General features: G+C 40.0%; 1 protein-coding gene across 9 annotated transcripts in view; it reads left to right on the forward strand.

Annotated features, from left to right (window-relative positions):
- Positions 1-19,747, forward strand: part of lama2 (laminin, alpha 2) — a 171,309-nt gene that overhangs the window by 140,647 nt on the left and 10,915 nt on the right. For 6 of the 9 annotated variants that reach the window (XM_048208189.1, XM_048208191.1, XM_048208192.1 and 3 more), the window contains 18 exons: positions 1,683-1,893; positions 1,968-2,084; positions 2,159-2,319; positions 3,549-3,687; positions 4,477-4,579; positions 4,688-4,804; positions 7,743-7,925; positions 8,085-8,090; positions 8,611-8,765; positions 9,084-9,227; positions 9,335-9,468; positions 10,464-10,623; positions 11,840-11,964; positions 12,311-12,473; positions 13,028-13,172; positions 15,906-16,044; positions 16,145-16,265; positions 16,770-16,982. In XM_048208189.1, the coding sequence (XP_048064146.1) occupies positions 1,683-1,893; positions 1,968-2,084; positions 2,159-2,319; positions 3,549-3,687; positions 4,477-4,579; positions 4,688-4,804; positions 7,743-7,925; positions 8,085-8,090; positions 8,611-8,765; positions 9,084-9,227; positions 9,335-9,468; positions 10,464-10,623; positions 11,840-11,964; positions 12,311-12,473; positions 13,028-13,172; positions 15,906-16,044; positions 16,145-16,265; positions 16,770-16,982 (2,536 nt within the window). The remainder of the gene's footprint in view (positions 1-1,682; positions 1,894-1,967; positions 2,085-2,158; positions 2,320-3,548; positions 3,688-4,476; positions 4,580-4,687; positions 4,805-7,742; positions 7,926-8,084; positions 8,091-8,610; positions 8,766-9,083; positions 9,228-9,334; positions 9,469-10,463; positions 10,624-11,839; positions 11,965-12,310; positions 12,474-13,027; positions 13,173-15,905; positions 16,045-16,144; positions 16,266-16,769; positions 16,983-19,747) is intronic. The other 3 variants (XM_048208190.1, XM_048208195.1, XM_048208196.1) reach the window with 1 other exon arrangement.

The raw sequence follows: 19,747 nt of genomic DNA on the forward strand, positions 1-19,747 counted from the left end.
CAATCAGCTTGTGCTTATGATGTAATTGCTATCATATTGCATTAAAAGGACCATCAGCCTGCTCCATCTAGAGTTTCATGACTGAACTAAACTTATTATTCAGTCTCATGTTATTGTTTTACTTCATCAATCAATTTATAATATCTAAACATTTTATATTGAACTATTTTATTCATAATAAATCCCTTTTAATTGTGTAGGATATTGGATATACAAGTAATAATGTTATTGTTAATCTGGTACAGTTTTATCATGTCTGTTTATCATATTGTGGGCTTGTTTTGTGTTATCTGACAACCCTTCACTGGATCTTTAATGAAGAGAGGAGAGAGTTCAGAGGAGAGCAGCAGTGTTCAAACTGAACAGCAGCACAATTATTTAATAAAGTAGTTTAGATTACACACCCTGTAACCGCACTATTATTTCACTGAAGCCCGGGGGAGACTGAGACACTGGTGCTTGGTTTATCTGAGCGTCAAGTTAAGAGACATGTCAGATCAAAGGAAGTGATTATCAGCTGGATCTTTTGCAGTTAGAAAAATATAATATGTGCTGCTGCATTCTCAATATTTAGTGAATTAGCCTCATCATATATATATGATGTCACAACTGTATGTTTAGTTTTAATTTTAATTTTAATTTTGCAATACTGGAAAAATCATGCAGTGTGGTGCACAGGTGGGTATGAAACAGCATTGTGATTTGTTGCAAGCGTATTGTTCAAATGTAAAGATCATATGAATATTACTCAGTTCAAATACCACAACAAACCTCTTACACAAAGAGCAAATCCAGCCGAACAGCGGCGAGGATGCCACTCAAGCTCACAGGTTGGAATAATTGTGTTGGTGGCATTATGTTTCTCAGTCGTATTTTGTGGTTCACTGGATCACAGCTCAAATGAAGAAAGTTTCTCTTTCTTATGTAAAATCTTAATGAACTAATTAAAAACTGCCTGCGGTTGGGCAGGGGAGGAATATTATTCCAGCCTAATCAAATTACTTCAGTAATGGATTCCTCTGTGTGTGCGGCTATGAGAGAACAGAGAGAGACACCTAGAGGAGGACGGAGGGAGTGAAGCGGTTCAGGAGCTCTCCGCTCCATCAGGTGGTTTTCACTGTCTCCTGTCTCATCAGAGATCTCCAAGACAAACTTTGTCCCAAAAATACAATATTCAGCTCTGATTTTGACATCTTCATTCAGGGTTAAAGCAGATCAGAACAAAAACAAAAATTCAATCAAATCATAATCATGTCATCATTTATTCACCCATATGTCGTTCCAAAATATTTCTGTGGAACACACAAAGAGAAAGTTATTTATTTGATTGTAAATCAGTAATATTGTGAAATGTTATTACAATTTAAAATAGCTGTTTTCTATATGAATATATTGTAAAGTGTAATTTATTCCTGGGATTTTTTGTGGAAAGTGTGATGTTTTTTTTTTTTTTTTTTTTTTTTCAGGATTCTTTGATGAAAGTTCAAAAGAACAGCATTTATTTGAAATAGAAATCTTTTGTAACATTATTAATGTCTTTACTATCACTTACGTATGATGAATTAAAAGTATTAATTTATTTCACAAATACCCAAAACAGCGGTGTAGTTGGTCATTCTGGGTTTCTGTCTGGTCTTTTAAAGGGTTTTCCTGTGTCATGAGTCTGGTTCTCTGTCTTTCAGGGCCGCAGAGGCTCTTTTGGCAAGAGTGAAGCGTTTGTTTGGAGATCCACACCAGGCCACAGAGGACCTGAAGAAGGAGGTGGGTGATAAGATGGGTGATTACAGGCAGAAACTGGAGGAAGCTCAGGATCTGCTGAGGGACGCGCACAACAAAACCAAACAGGCAGAAGGTCTGGCTGTCACCAACCAACTGAACCTCGACCGCCTGCAGGTGCGCAAATACACAAACAGAAACTTATGAAGCGCTCCGTGTCAAGTCTAAAGCGTTTCATTATGTTTGTGCAGGGGAAGAGGGAGGTGGCTGGTGAAAAGAAAAAGGAGATGGAGGGGATTTTGGCAGAAGGAGAGAAGATGCTGGACGAAGCTAACGCTCTGTCAGACAGCATCAACCAGGGCAAAGAGGTCAGTTTCACACTAAACACTTGACAGAAATGTTACAGAATCATTGGTGGTGGCTCACTGACTGGCGTCTGTAGGAGCTGGAGGAGATGGCGAGAGAGCTGGGACCTCTGCATGATAAGCTGGATTTTAAGGTGGCGCAGTTGGGTCGCGGTCTGGACGACTCCATCCCGGATCTGCTGCTGAGAGCGGAGGATCACGCCGGTCAGCTCAACGAGTCCGCTGGCATACTCGACAGGTGTGTTTGTGTTTATTTGAGTTTCGGAGTGTCAGTAAAACACCAACAACTTGCACAATACTGTGTCAAAGGGTTGGAAATTAATGGGGGCTTCAGGCAAAAATGACACCAAAATTAACAAAAATACCCCCCAAATTCACGATATGGGGGCAAAAACTGCAAAAATGACACCAAAAATAAATAAAAAAATACCCCCAAATTCAAGATATGGGAGCTAAAAAGACACCAAAAAATTAACAAAAATGCCCCCCAAATTCAAGATACTGGGACAAAAAGATAACAAAAATACCCCCAAATTCAGGATAAGGGGGCAAAAACTGCAAAAATGACACCAAATTTAATAAAAAAAACAAACAAAACAAAACCCAAATTTAAGATATGGGGTCAAAAATAATCAAAAGAAAAAAAAATGAAAAAGACAAAAACATTTTTTTTACAAAAATGTCCCCCAAATTCAAGATATGGGGGCAAAAACTGCAAAAATGACACCAAAATTAACAAAAAAATACCCACAAATTCAAGATATGGGAGCTAAAAAGACACCAAAAATTTAACAAAAATGTCCCCCAAATTCAAGATACTGGGACAAAAAAATAACAAAAATACCCCCAAATTCAGAATAAGGGGGCAAAAATGACACCAAAATTAACACAAAAAAATACCCCCAAATTTAAGATATGGGGGCAAAAATAAGCAAAAAAAAAAAAAAGACAAAACAAAGAACAAAAATGCCCCCCAAATTCAAGATATGGGGGCAAAAAATGACAAAAATTAATAAAAATTACCCCCAAATTTAGGATAAGGGGACAAAAATGACACTAAATTTAACAAAACATACCCCCAAATTCAAGATATGGGGGCAAAAAAACACAAAAAATAAAACCAAAAAATTAACAAAAATGCCTCCCTTATTCAAGACATGGGGGCAAAAATTACACTGAAATTAACAAAAAAGACCCCCAAATTCAAAAATGCAAAATTACACCAAAACATTTTAAAAATGCCCCCAAAATTCAAGATATGGGGGCAAAAAGTGACACAAAAATTAATTTAAAAAATACCCCCAAATTCAAGATATGGGGGCAAAAAATTTACTTTGCCATTTTGATATTTCACTTTGAAAGTGTCATGAAACATGCAAGAGCAATATGTTGTTGTTTTGTTTGTTTGTTTGTTGTTGTTTTTGTCACCAATTCACCAATCTGAACCTGCGTTTGTGGTTTCTGTAGTATTCTAGCTGAGGCAAAGAACCTGTCCTTCAACGCCACCGCTGCTTTCAACGCATACACCAACATCAAGAACTACATCGATGAGGCCGATAAGGTGGCCAAAGAGGCGAAGAAAACCAGCGTTGAGGCTCTACAGCTGGTGAGGAAACACACAGACTACACCAGTGACTGATGGGCAGCAGCCAATTTATATTCTGTTGTTTTCTACTTACACGCATGTCTTTTCAACTCGTCTTTATGTGTTGGAACAAAAGTCAATAATTTGGAGACTCTTTTTGCAGCTCTTTTCCATTTTGCAGCAGTTCATATCCCAACCAATAGCAAACAGGGGGAGTGTCTGGTGATGCTAGAGTTAAAAAAACATGCAACACAGAAACAATCTTGTCAAACTACTATAAACAATTTGCGCACCGACACTAGTTTTTACACCAATCCTCATCCATCAAGGACACGTTTGGTTGTCAGGAGTCTGTGATGTCTAGAAACGCTCTTCTCACCTCAGGCTGACGGCGTTAAATCTGTTTAATTCATTTCTATTCGTGCTGCTTCAGAGATCAAAGCGTTCCTCCTGTTCTTCCATTATCATCCCTCTCTCTGCTGTCGTTCACCCTCCCTCACAGAAACAGGAGGTCAAAAGGTCAACACCGAATAATGGTGCTTCACACAAGAGTGTCAAACCTGACAGTATGCAGCAATATTAAAAATGAGCTTTCCATTTCTCTGCATGGAACTACATGACAAGTGCACAGTAATCGTATCACATTCAGCTAAATGGACGGGTTTTGTGTTATGTTTCATGTTGCAAATAGAATATTTATTTTAAAACACAAAACTGTCCTTCACTATAGTACCATCTGCTTCTCAGTAGAGAGATCTGTATCGTCTGAGACATTCGCTCTTGTGTGTGTGTGTCATGTTCTGTCTGTAGGCCTCAGGACCCAAAGGATCTCTGAAAGATCAAGCCAAGGGCTCGGCTCAGAAGAGCCACCGCCTGTGGAACGAGGCCAAAGAACTGCAGAACGACGTGAAAGGTGAAAATTACTAGCAGAGTAATACTGTCCTGCAGATTCTCATGAATGTTCCCAAGACGCCAAAGGAAGAGCAGCATTTTTGCCATGTCATTTTTGTTCTTTTTTCAGAAAATGCAGACAATCTGGGTGCTCTTCAGTCCAGACTGAAAGGAGCCAACAAAAAGAACAAAGACTTACAGAAAGGCATGAACGACACAATGGAGAAACTCAACGCCATCCCTGATGGTGGGTGTGTGTGTGTGTGTGTGTCAGGGTCATCCTCACCAGCTTGACTGCTGAAAACACTGAATCTGGCATCCTAAACCTTCATAGGGTTTGATGTTTTCTGTTCCTATGGTTACAGAGAGGTGTGTGTTTGTGTGTATGTCATACATTTGATGCTGTCAGGACAAGGTTATCACTGAGAGCAGTGTGTGTGTGTTAGTGTGTGTGTGTGTCTCACTGCCCAACACCACAGCACTCGTATGGTTCCTCCTGAGGAAACTGCATCTAGACAGGCATCTAAAGCACCATAATGTCACTTCCAATGATCTCAAACAATTCCAAGCCTGATTTTTGTTTTTGCCACCAACGGCCGAATCTCACACACAGTATTGTATGGGACGTTGGATTTGGACGTGACTTTTTAGCTTTCAGTCTGTGCGTTTGTGAGCTGACAGTGCAGTATCATAGTGAAATATCAAAAAAAAAGTCAAAATATGAAAAGTGAAATCATTCTCAGCAAGTAAAACTTTAAGTGAAAGTACTAAAATACAAAAACTGCAAAAATGTTAACACCAAAATTAAAAAAAAAAAAAAAAAAAAAAAAAAGCCCCCCAAATTCAAGATATGATGGCAAAAAAGACACAAAAATGTACAAAAATGCCCCCCAAATTCAAGATATGGGGGCAATAAATGCAAAAAAGACACCAAAAATGTACAAAAATACCCCCCAAATTCAAGATATGGGGGCAGAAAATGCAAAAAAAGACACAAAAATGTACAAAAATGCCCCCAAAATCAAGATATGGGGGCAAAAAATGCAAAAAAGACACAAACATGTACAAAAATGCCCCCCAAATTCAAGATATGGGGGCAATAAATGCAAAAAAGACACCAAAAATGTACAAAAATACCCCCCAAATTCAAGATATGGGGGCAGAAAATGCAAAAAAAGACACAAAAATGTACAAAAATGCCCCCCAAATTCAAGATATGGGGGCAAAAAATGCAAAAAAGACACAAACATGTACAAAAATGCCCCCCAAATTCAAGATATGGGGGCAAAAATTACACCAAAAGTGTACAAAAAAAAAAGCCCACCAAATTCAAGATAAGGGGGCAATAAATGCAAAAAAGACACCAAAAATGTACAAAAATACCCCCCAAATTCAAGATATGGGGGCAAAAAATGCAAAAAAGACACAAACATGTACAAAAATGCCCCCCAAATTCAAGATATGGGGGCAATAAATGCAAAAAAGACACCAAAAATGTACAAAAATACCCCCCAAATTCAAGATATGGGGGCAGAAAATGCAAAAAAAGACACAAAAATGTACAAAAATGCCCCCCAAATTCAAGATATGGGGGCAAAAAATGCAAAAAAGACACAAACATGTACAAAAATGCCCCCCAAATTCAAGATATGGGGGCAATAAATGCAAAAAAGACACCAAAAATGTACAAAATTCCCCCCAAATTCAAGATATGGGGGCAAAAATTACACCAAAAGTGTACAAAAAAAAAGCCCCCCAAATTCAAGATAAGGGGGCAATAAATGCAAAAAAGACACCAAAAATGTACAAAAATACCCCCCAAATTCAGGATATGATGGCAAAAAAGACACAAAAATACCCCCCAAATTCAAGATATGGGGGCAAAAAATGCAAAAAAGACACAAAAATGTACAAAAATGCCCCCCAAATTCAAGATATGGGGCAATAAATGCAAAATTACACCAAAAAATTACAAAAAAATGCCTCCCAAATTCAAGATATGGGGGCAAAAATTACACCGAAATACTAAAACTGAAATAAAAATAAATTTAAGCTAAATAGAACAAAAACTAATAAAACTGCCAAAAGCACATAACAAAATTACTAAAACTTCAACTAAAATTAAAATGAAAACTGAACCTGAAAAAATTAAAAGCTAATTCAGAAATTTATGAAATTTAGGAAAAAAGTTGGCACACCAAAGCTCCAAAACATAGGCAAGACTCCCACCGGTGTGAGTCTCACATTAAATAAGTTTTGCCTATTTTTTTGGAGCTTTGGTGTGCCGACTTTTTCCCTGTTTTTCAATATTTTTTTGGTCGAGCACCCGTTTTTGAGCATATTTTTGCAGGTGATGTGCGTGCTTTTGTTTTGATTTTGCTAATATTCTTCATTAGAGAAATGAAATCTAGTTTTAGATACAAGGCTGCAGTGTCACAGGATGTGTCCTAATGTAGTGTTGATGCTTATGTCTAACTCTGGGTCAAGGCCCATCGAGTTCAAGCTTGATGACTTTCACAGATTAGTGGCAGGCATTGGTCAGCATGCCCTAGTGGGTATTAACATTCTCATTGCATCAGCTTCTGATGCAGCGTCTAGTTCCCTCGAAAGGCAACATCTTTGTGTTACATATGTAACCCGGTTCCCTGAGAAGGGAATGAGATGCTGCGTCGCGTTGCCATGCTTCGGGCATGCCTGTGCGTCCTTCTTCAGACAGTCTAAAGTTGATGACGTGTAATGCAGGCACCCTTTTATATCTCTTTATACGGCTGCTCCATGTGATGCCATAGGACGGCCATCAGCCAACAGGACTGGTGTAATTTCACACATGCTTCAGACACCGGGAACTGCAGATGTGTCCCCATAGCGTCATCATCCGATGCAGCATCTAATTTAGATAAAGATCAATCTATTGCAGTATTTTTACTGTATCATAGTATCACTCTATCAAATATTTACTGAGAATCATTGAGAAGAATAGAAATGTAATAAAAACTGAATGCCTGAAAAAAACAAAACATAATGCTCCCGTTTAAATTTAGCAAATAATGATCATGGTTTTTCCTAGATTATAGAGTGATATGACCTGTGCGTATTCTGTGTGAGATTTCCCCTCTTGTGAAAGTTTTTATTTTCCTTTGTGAAAATGATTTTTTTTCACGTTCTTGTTCTGTGGATGATTGTAGATCTGGCAGCGAAGATCCAGGCCACCAAGGCGAAGGCGGCAGAGGCCAACGACACGGCCATAGACGTCCTCAACCGTCTGAAGGACATGAACCTGAACCTGATGGGCTTGAAGAGGAACTACAGCAAACTGGAGGACGACGTCAAGAAAGCCAACAACCTCATCAAAGACCCCGAGAAAAACAGTACGACATCCATCCAACTCCAGCCATAGTCTTGCTCGATAGAGACAACAGCTGCATGGATCACAAAGATTTGATTTCTTAATTGAAATGTTTGTGTTACAAGATCACTTAAATGCTTATTTCATATTTTTCCCCCCATTTGATTTTGAACGTCAACAGCAATAAGTATGTATACAGAATTTTCTTCTTTCATCTGTGCGAATGGTTTGAAGAGCTCTCTCTGCTCCCCGAGGCTTCAGCATGGTGCTTTCATCCAGAGCTGCATGTACAGAGAGAGTGTTTTCCCAATCGCTCCATTTCTCCCGTCTTTGTTTCAGCCCAACAGGATTAAACGCCGCCTTTGAAAGCTTCACTAAGCTTGTTATCCTAATGAGCGCTTTAGCTAATTACAGATGAAAACTCTGTCGTTTTTTGCTCTCATCTTCTCTTTTGAAATAACAGCTCCATGTCTTTCGCTTCCTATGCTGCAAATGAGAGATATATAACGTCACTCTCTTTCCTCCATCTCCCATTTTCTCGTTTGTGTCTGAATTCTTTCATGGTCTCTTGTGCTCTTGTTTTAGAGCCTTTCATCCTCCTTTACTCATGGCTATGCTATCATGCATGTTTCTAATGCCATATTTATTTTGTTCCGTCACGTTTTCACGTATTAGCGTTCGTGACGGCCGTTCCTCTGTGTCTGTAGTTCATGCGGCAGGTGCTAAAGTGAAGGATCTGGAGAATGAGGCTGACAAGTTGCTGGAGAAACTAAAGCCCATTCAGGAACTCCAGGACAACCTGAAGAAAAACATCTCGCAGATCAAAGAACTCATCAACCAGGCTCGCAAACAGGCCAACTCTGTGAGTGCTGCCCGTAAAACTCCTGAAGACAGTGCATTTCAAACACTCTGCTATGAATGCACATATTTATTCAATCTTCAGATTTATGTTCTGGAAATGTTTGCAAATTATTGCATATTTAAGTGCATATTTAAAACATTACATTTCTGAAAACCTACAAAACAGTTGTGTACTGTGATTAATCACCTATTAGTTCACCCTATTCACTTGCAGTGACTTGCTTTGAATCTGCTGCATAATTTGCTGCAAGAAAAGAAATGAGATCATTCATGTGCTCTGCGCTCTCTGTCTTGACCTCTCATGACCTTTGAACCCTAGATTAAGGTGTCCGTGTCGTCCGGCGGAGACTGTATCCGCACTTATCGGCCAGAGATCAAGAAGGGCCGCTATAACACCGTTATCCTCCATGTGAAGACCGTCACTGCTGATAACCTGCTCTTCTACCTCGGATCGGCCAAATATGTGAGTGTAAACCTGACTCTGAGTGGGAAAAGGAAATAATTATAGCTTATTACATCCATATACACACACACACACGAACACATAATGTCATGTTTGGTCGTGCGTAGGTGGATTTCTTGGCGATTGAGATGAGGAAGGGTAAGGTGAACTTCCTGTGGGATGTTGGGTCAGGGGTCGGCCGTGTAGAATATCCTGATCTCGTCATCAACGATGGAAACTGGCATCGAATCGAAGCCTCACGGTAATTCAGGGTTCACGTACTCTGTGTATTGTTGAAATAAATCATCTTAAAGGGATAGTTCGTCCAAAATAGAAAATCCTGTCATCATTTACCCACCCTCAAGTTGTTTCAAACCTTGTTTCTTTCTTCTGCTGAACACAAAAGAAGATATTTTGAAGAATGTTGATGGACAATCCCCATTGACTTCCATAGTATTGGGGAAAAAATGGGACCATGGACCACAAAACCAGTCATAAGGGTCAATTTTTTGAAATTGAGATTTATTCATCATCTGAAAGCTGAATAGATACGCTTTCCATTGATGTGTGGTTTGTTAGGTTAGGACAATATTTGGCAGAGATACAACTATTTGAAAATCTGAGGGTGCAAAAAAATCTAAATATTGAGAAAATCGCTTTTAAAGTTGTCCAAATGAAGTCTTTAGCAATGCATATCCACTCACAAAAATACATTTTTGATATATTTACGGTAGGAAATTTGCAAAATATCTTCATGGAACATGATCTTTACTTAATATCCTAATGATTTTTGGCATAAAAGAAAAATCGATAATTTTGACCCATACAATGTATTGTTGGACATTGCTACAAATATACCCATGTGACTTATGACTGATTTTGTGCTCCAGGGTCACATATAATGGGGTCCATCAACTGTTTGTCCATCAACATTCTTCAAAATATCTTTGTTACTATACCTTTAAGTTTATTTTTCTTACTCTATTGGCATATTCTTTTACTTATTTTAAGCTTAAACTTCACTACTATGTTTGATCTAAAGCACAGTCGTTCTGTAGACGTTAGAGTTTCTTTACAAAACTAAAGTCCATCTAATGTCAGTAGTAAAGGTAAATAGTTATTTTGGGGTGATCATTGATCAAATAGCTGCACTCCTTCATTAATCATGAGTGAAAGGGAGAGCAGCTATTATGTATTAGTATAGTTTATGATCAGTGCTGTAAGTGTTGGTCTTGTTCTCATGTCGGTGTTGTCCAGTATCGGTCTGAACGGCAGTATCTCCGTCCACGCGCTGGAGGGACCCAAAACTGGCATCTTACCAACCCACAGAAGTGCCAGATCACCCGAGAGCTACACTGTGCTGGACGTGGACCAGAACGCTTACCTGTTCGTCGGTGGCATGCTGGGCTCGGTGAAGGTGAGAGACATCGCTTCACAAATCCTCTGCACTGCATCTTCTTCATTAGCGTTTTGATCAGGAAAAATACATAACCTTTTTCAGTCTTCCCCTCTGTTTGGCCTAAAACACTGTTCGTGCTCATCCTGTTTGAAATGTTGACTACAAACACTGAGGTTTTTCAGATCTTCCGTCTCTCCATATTTATGATTCTTTGCAGTCTTTATCCACTGTCTACATCGCACTGGATCCTTCACTGGAAACTGAAGCTAACTCATTCCCGCTAAACGCTCAGAAAAAAACTAGTCGACACCACTATGACTAAAAGTTTGCTAAGAAGTATTTCCTACTAAAGCAAGGCAGTATTTGACTCTATATCCATAGCAGACTGGTGGGCGTGGCCTTCGACGGCAGCATGCCCAGTGCATTATGGGTGTTGAAGTTTTTCTACATATTTAGCAAGAGCCTTTTTTCTCCAATTTTCTTGTTTTCTCCAGTCAGGTAGCGCCGATTTAATTTTTTCCCTGCCTTTCTACTGGATAGGCAGCCAAATTTTATTGAAAGCCCATTTTGCCAGCGGTGAAGAACCTTTGAAGTTCCAAAAATGCCCCAATGAGGCTTGTTTTGAAAGAATGAATCTTGAATTTTTGAATATTATGTCTGGACCAGGTATAAAGTTTTTATTGGGGCACGTGCAATAATCCCAGTAAAATATTAGTGATAAAACCTCATAGAGATCACCATATAATGACCTGAGAATCATTTTCACTGAGAATAATCACATGGTGTGATTTGTATCAGCTGTTAAGAATGTCAGATTCACAAATAAATCACTCATTTAATCTAATCATCAAACAGGTTTGCAAAAAGTTGTTCATGATTCAGTTTGATTCATTCAGACAGTTCACTCATGCACTGAATCATTTGCAGCAGTTTCTCACACTAAAATAGTCACAGTATCCTTTATAAGACAGAAAACAAAAGCACCAGATGAGGTGGATATTCACTAGCTTGTAGGAAATGTTTTCTATTGTTTATCAGTGATGAAGCTGATATTTATTGACTCTGTACTGCCGGTAAAGACCATTTATATTCATAACAGAATCAGAAAAGGGGATCAAAATATGTGGACACCAGTACTGATGAACAGCTAGAAACTCTCCAACTCTGAGCTATTGTTTAATCATGTGAAATACACACTGATTTTGCCTTGTGTGTGTGTGTTTGGTGTGTGTAGAAGGCAGATGCTGTGAAAACCATCACGTTCTCAGGCTGTATGGGAGAGACGTCTCTGGATGGAAAACCCATCGGTCTGTGGAACTACAAAGAGAGAGATGGGGATTGTGCTGGTTGTGTAGTCAGGTGAGAGCGCACACACACACACACACACACCTGATGGAGTTTGGGTTCCTTGCCGCTGTCGCCTTTGGCTTGCTTAGTTGGGGACACTTGACATTTGATATTCAATAGTATTCTTGACATTTATTCAACAGTGCTTTGATCTGCCTGCATTGACACTATTATTTAAGAGCTGCTGCTGTGCAGCCAAATAATTTACCAGTTATCAATGTAAAGCTGCTTTGACACAATCTGCATTGTAAAAAGCGCTATATAAATAAAGGTGACTTGACTTGACTTGACACACACACACACACACCTGTGGTCTCAGTGTGAGGAGCTCAATGTAATGATGTGTGTGTGTGTGTAGTCCTCAGCCGGCAGACACTGAAGGCACGGTTCAGTTTGACGGAGACGGTTACGCAGCCGTCAGTCGCCCCACCAGATGGAACCCCAACATCTCCACAGTGATGTTCAAGTTCCGCACGTTCTCCACAGACGCAGTCATGATGTACTTTGCCACCAAAGACATGGTAACAGACGCACACACGCTCTTACACAACATGCATTCATAAGGCCAGCAGCCAGTCTGAATTCAACAGCCGAATTAACTCCCAAGAAATGCGTTTGTGAAAGTGCAAAAATTCAGCGTTTACAGAACAGAACAACTAGCGGTTAATGATGTATTAAACAAAAATCAGAGATGTGTCTCACTTCTGTATGTGCAATGCAAGGAAATAAATCCAAAACCTAATATAACTTTAATAACTCCAAAACTTGATCGCTTTATGAGCTAAACCCAAACAACAAGCCCCAAAACACTTATAATAAGTGGTTACACTGCGAGAGTGCGCTCTGCAAATCAGCCTTACAAATATAAACAAAACACGCTGCCTCGATCTGTTATCGGTGTCAGTCATCGCAATTTCAGGTCCTGTTCCATACACACACAACAATAATTTAGGGGATTCACTCCCGTATGTAAATGTGGTTGTACATGACCAATAAAATGAGCCATTTTACAACACTTGACATGCGTTCCACATCTGTGTACAATCTCACTCTCTCTCTCTCTCTCTCTGAGCAGAAAGACTTCATGAGTGCAGAACTGAGTGACGGGAAGCTGAAAGTGAGTTATGATCTGGGCTCAGGCACCGGCTCCACCATCAGTAACAAACGCTATAATGATGGAAAATGGAAGTCCTTCACCATGTCCCGCATGAAGAAAGAAGGTAACGTGATCCCAACAGAAGAGCTCTCCGTCAGATGTGTGCGAGCGGATCTAGACGTGTCTGTAAAGGGTTTGAAAATGAACATGCATTGCTTGCTCACCCTCATGTCATTCCAAACCTGTGTTTCTTTCATATTTATAAATTACCCAGAGCAGATCTATACAGGTGGAGCTGGGGAAGGTGGAGGGTTTCTGAGGAACTGCTATAGTGAATGCTAAACAGTCATTTAAAAGTTGTGAGCAGTAAGCTCATTGGCTGCAGATGTGACGTGAACCAATCAGCTTGTGCCGAGTAGTTAACACTGAAAATATCATCAGTTTGCATTAAGGACCCTGTGCCATCTAGAGTTTTGTGACAGAACTAGGCATTTATATACTGTTATAGTACATTGAATTAGTGTTTTTTTTCTTTTCCGTTTTAATTGTAGTTTTAGTTAAAAAAATTGTGCTTTTGTCATTTTTATTAGTATTTTAAAATATTTTTTTATTTAGCTATAGCCTGTTATCTGTCAGTGTCTCAGTAGCGAGACACTTGACATGCTTTTATTGCCTTTTTTCCCCTATTGCATATTTTAGTAGTAATCATAGATCAGGCATCATTCGGAAGCTTAAACACTCTAAATTCATCCTGTGAAAAACGTTTTGAAATTTGATATTGTGTTACCATGGAAACATTTCTTTAAAACCTACAAACCCGATTCCAAAAAAGTTGGGACACTGTACAAATTGTGAATAAAAACAGAATGCAATGATGTGGAAGTTTCAAATTTCAATATTTTATTCAGATTACAATATAGATGACATATCAAATGTTTAAACTGAGAAAATGTATCATTTTAAGGGAAAAATAAGTTGACTTTAAATTTCATGGCATCAACACATCTCAAAAAAGTTGGGACAAGGCCATGTTTACCACTGTGTGGTATCCCCTCTTCTTTTTATAACAGTCTGCAAACGTCTGGGGACTGAGGAGACAAGTTGCTCAAGTTTAGGAATAGGAATGTTGTCCCATTCTTGTCTAATACAGGCTTCTAGTTGCTCAACTGTCTTAGGCCTTCTTTGTCACATCTTCCTCTTTATGATGCTCAAATGTTTTCTATGGGTGAAAGATCTGGACTGCAGGCTGGCCATTTCAGTACCCGGATCCTTCTTCTACACAGCCATGATGTTGTAATTGACGCAGTATGTGGTCTGGCATTGTCATGTTGGAAAATGCAAGGTCTTCCCTGAAAGAGACGACGTCTGGATGGGAGCATATGTTGTTCTAGAACTTGGATATACCTTTCAGCATTGATGGTGCCTTTCCAGATGTGTAAGCTGCCCATGCCACACGCACTCATGCAACCCCATACCATCAGAGATGCAGGCTTCTGAACTGAGCGCTGATAACAACTTGGGTTGTCCTTGTCCTCTTTAATCCGGATGACATGGTGTCCCAGTTTTCCAAAATGAACTTCAAATTTTGATTCGTCTGACCACAGAACAGTTTTCCACTTTGCCACAGTCCATTTTAAATGAGCCTTGGCCCAGAGAAAACGCCTGCGCTTCTGGATCATGTTTAGATATGGCTTCTTTTTTGACCTATAGAGATTTAGCCGGCAACGGCGAATGGCACGGTGGATTGTGTTCTCGACAATGTTTTCTGGAAGTATTCCTGAGCCCATGTTGTGATTTCCATTACAGTAGCATTCCTGTATGTGATGCAGTGCCGTCTAAGGGCCCGAAGATCACGGGCATCCAGTATGGTTTTCCGGCCTTGACCCTTACGCACAGAGATTGTTCCAGATTCTCTGAATCTTTGGATGATATTATGCACTGTAGATGATGATAACTTCAAACTCTTTGCAATTTTTCTCTGAGAAACTCTTTTCTGATATTGCTCCACTATTTGGCCGCAGCATTGGGGGAATTGGTGATCCTCTGCCCATCTTGACTTCTGAGAGACACTGCCACTCTGAGAGGCTCTTTTTATACCCAATCATGTTGCCAATTGACCTAATAAGTTGCAAATTGGTCCTCCAGCTGTTCCTTATATGTACATTTAACTTTTCCGGCCTCTTATTGCTACCTGTCCCAACTTTTTTGGAATGTGTAGCTCTCTTGAAATCCAAAATGAGCCAATATTTGGCATGACATTTCAAAATGTCTCACTTTCAACATTTGATATGTTATCTATATTCTATTGTGAATAAAATATAAGTTTATGAGATTTGTAAATTATTGCATTCTTTTTTTATTCACAATTTGTACAGTGTCCCAACTTTTTTGGAATCGGGTTTGTATTAGCAGGCTCAATTTTTGTGATATTAACTTCAAATTTGGAACACAACATGTTTAGATGTATGGCTTTGGTTTTCTAGCAATTTCAGAGTCGAAATTAATTTGTAAAATATATATTTTGTATAAAATAAGAAATGTTTTGTTCAGTATATCTTAGGTCTGTATTCCAAAGCTTCCAAGAACTACATGAAAATATTTTTTAATAGTTTTGGTTAAAACTGGTGCACAATTACTGTACATGTGATTTGTTGAACTAATGAAGTTGTCATTGTCTAAAGCGTATGCTTTACTTCCTGAATAAGTGGGGACACTTAATATTCAACAATATTATATAGATGAATAATACTAAATAGATGAAATGCACTAAATTAAATACACTGTTTTCATTGTCTGGGAAATCAGTGTGCGGATGACTTAAAAGAAGCTGACTATTTCCTCTTTTACATTTACTTAGCAACCATCACTATAGTGAACATCGACACTAATGAGGACGAGCAGATGCAGATGACGTCTCCAGGTGGCGCTACAGGGCTCAACCTCAGGGAGGATGAGAGGATGTATTTTGGAGGTTTACCCAAGGCTGGAAGATACAGGTATGGAGATGTTCATTCACAGAATGTTATTGAACAAATTGCTCCTACATTTCATATTGTTTTAACGCTGGATGAGTTTTTGTCTCGCGTGTCTCCTCAGGTCAGAGGTGGTTGTGAAGAGCTACTCTGGCTGTATGAAAGACATAGAAGTTTCCCGAACGCCGTACAATCTGCTGAGCAGCCCAGACTACACGGGATTGATCAAGGGCTGCTCCATTGAGGTGAGACAACAGAAGACACGATGCCTTCCCTCCAGTCTGTTATTCTCTCTTTTCTCAGTGGCTCAAATTAAACGCTTCTCTCTTTTAACCTGGGACAATAATAGAGACAGAGCTGTTCAGTGTGTAGTCCTGAAACCAGAAGAGGATTAGCATTTCTGAGCCGTCGCTTCCCTCGGGAATACTCTGTGGGTTTTTAGAAAGACGGTTTTCAATTCATGAGTAAAAAAAAGATCTGTGGCTAGTATTACTTAAAGGCATAGTTTTCCCAGAAATGATCATTCTGACATCATTTACTCAAACCTGTATGACTTAGTTATTTTGAAAGAGTGTTTTTCTCGATACAATGATGGTGTCTAATGTTGTTAGAACCTCATTTTTCTGCAGAAGAAATAAAGTCATGCAGGTTTTGAAGGACATGAGGGTCAATAAGTGATGACCTGTAGATTACAGATTCACCTGAGCTGTAAAATTGTAAAAGTCTCATAAAAATAATTTCTCTCTCAGAACCTCCACACCGTGAGCTTCCCCAGGCCCGGCTACATGGAGCTGAAGCCGATGTCGTTTGACGTGGGCTCCGAGATCACGCTCTCCTTCAGCACCAAAAGTGAGAACGGCATCATCCTGTTTGGCAGAGGAGGAGTGATGTCCTTGACGCAGCACACGCAGGGCCTGACGCCCGTCCACAACCCCCGCCGCTCACGCAGACAGACCGGAGAGGTGCGCACACACACCTCACACACACCTCACACACCTCACACACACCTCACACGCCTCAAACTAACACTGCACTTGCGTTCGGCACAAGTTGTTTTCAGTCTTACCAGATTTGCATGATTTCTTTAGGTAATTGTTCTTTAGGTAATTGCAGCAATAAACCCTATCAAGTGGGCACAGTTCATTAAATCTGAAGTTATTACTGAATTCAATTCATTGTGAAAGAGAGCAATTCAAAAAGATAACATTACTAAATATGAATCGCCTTTTAAACCTCTTTCAGATGAGAGTTCACTGCATTGCATAGTTTTGCAAAATCCCACTTTTTCCAGGCGATTGCGAGCGCAGACACACAGGAGGCTGCGAGACGGTCCGGTGCGCTATTCCTCCTGCCTGTCTGAGCGCCGAGGAAGGTGATTATGGGTAATGGTGGAAGTCCAGGGAGTCGCGGCCTTCAGTACGAGATCATAATGAATCCACGGGGTTACGGGGGTCTCACAGCCCATAAAAGAGATTTATTATCCGGGCAGGTTTGTAATTGCCTCTGCCCTTCAGCAAACAAAAGTTGATCTTTTTCTGTTACCAGGTGGACTAAAGGCCAGGGGCGCGGCGATCATTTTAATTATAATATGACTTTCCACATCTTTGTCTGTAACGTCTTCATCATCCTCCTCTCTCTCCAGCTCAGGGGCAGCACATCAATTATGCGGCGTATCTGTAGTAAGCAGTCGGCGCTCTCTCTCACCTCCCCGTTCGTAAAAATAGATTTACAAGCCGCTGTTTTGATGGATCGCGTCCAATTTGCGATAACCCTCTTGGGAGAGGGTGCCGGACCGCCACCTTTTGAAAATCATTATCGCTCGTAAATTAAGTGGGTGTCATTTTGCACGAGTGCGACTTCGAAGAGGCCAAGGGTTTTCTCCACCGCTCCTCATTCATTCCTCCAATTTACGGCGTGTCCGGGGTCACCTGCGCTGCGTGCGGCCCGCCTGAACGGCTCCGTGGGCTCGGAGAGAGGAGCCTGCTCTCGCATCGCTCTCCTCAATTCCAGTGCGGCGTGGAGAGGGCGCGAGTGTGCTCTCAGAGCCGTCTGTCTGATTACCGGCTCCGCTCGCTCCCCCTGAATATATTACTGTGAGGCATTCTCAGTGTGAAGACGCCTGAGCGTACCATTTTTATCAGAAGGGCTCGCTCGCTTTTATCTTCAAAGATATTTTGTGTTCGGGATGTTCCCTTTGTAAAGGAGGCAAACATTTAAAGTTCTAACCCTCTGCATCAGAATACAATGAAAACGAAATGTTCACATTTTATAAAGAAATGTGAAATTTTCTGAAGAAAATGCGAGCGGTGCTTGCAAAGCTGTTATTAGGGGTTCAAGCGTGTGTAGCTCTGAAACTCTATTGTAATTGTTCAATTTTCCAAGGAAATTCTCCCCTAAAAGTGATCAGGCAGACCAAACTGTTAGTCGTAGAGACTTTAAACTTTGAGGGCTGGTAGTACTCACACCGTCTACAATGTCACCAAGGCTCACCCCAATCGGCCTGACGGGGGCGCTACAGCGGTCAAATGTACGAAATGGCTCGTAACTCAAAGCGAAATTTTTGGGTATTTTGGGTTTTTTGAATAACCTGCTTTTGCGAACTATTCCTAGGTTTTTGACCCGATCGGAACCAAACCAGTGCAGAAATGTTCTCTGGAGTCTGAATATAAATATTTATCAAAAAAAGTCGAAATTTTGGTTCATGGTCGCTAAGGGGCTCCAAAACGTACGATGTGGGCGGAGCCACTTCTACTAAAATGGCTATAACTCGAGAAAGAAATTAGATATTTGCACCAAACTTGGTACACACGTGTATGGGCTCAATCTTTGGTCATGATAAAAAAACGAGTTGATTGGACACTAGGTGGCGCTATAACTTGAAAAAAGCATGAAAACAACTGTAACTACACATCCATTAGTGTGCATGCAGTGTCTTGGTCCAAGGAGGCATGACAGTCTATGAGGACACTGGCGTATCTAAAAAAATCGGCCATCGGCCAATGAAATTTGAGCACCTATTAGACGGTTAACGGAGACCAATCGGAACCAAACTCGGTGGGCATGTTCGACTCATGGTCCTAGAGGTCTGTAAGAATTTTGAAAGAAATCAGCCACTAGTTGGCACTAACGAGTTTTACACCTCAGTAATCACATTCCTCATGCTGAACAACTTTGCTTCAAGAACCAATGCTGTCAATCAAATCGTTCATTAATTATTTACAAATAGCTGAAAAACCTACTTTTGCAAACTAGTCCTAGGTTTTTCGCCCAATCGGACCAAAACCAGTGCAGGACAATTCTCTAGACTCTCTTGAACTTTACCCTTTGGGTCGCTATAACAGGGTCATTTAGAAAATGGGCATGGCTAAATATACCCAAAAGCCTATAAATCCTATAAAAGAAAACTCAGAACTTCACGGAATTAAGGGATCACATGCAGCATATGACTCTAAAGAAGCATGCCAACTTTTATGGAGATCAGACCATTGGTGGCACTCTAACTGTGAAAAAGCTTTTACAAAACGTATGTTTTTAATGGTTTTGCCTAAAATTTATATAAATAAGGGTGTGGTTGACTTATTTTCACGGGAACGTTTATGCCCAAATGTCAAAATTTTGATAGGAAGTGGCAAAAAAAATTCAATCAAAGTCTTTCACGGGTCATTTTTTATGCTCTCATATATATATATAAGTGTCTATAACTTCAAAACGAAATTAGATATTTTCA

This window comes from Megalobrama amblycephala, linkage group LG11 (assembly GCF_018812025.1).
Source record: "Megalobrama amblycephala isolate DHTTF-2021 linkage group LG11, ASM1881202v1, whole genome shotgun sequence".
Taxonomy (NCBI): domain Eukaryota; kingdom Metazoa; phylum Chordata; class Actinopteri; order Cypriniformes; family Xenocyprididae; genus Megalobrama; species Megalobrama amblycephala.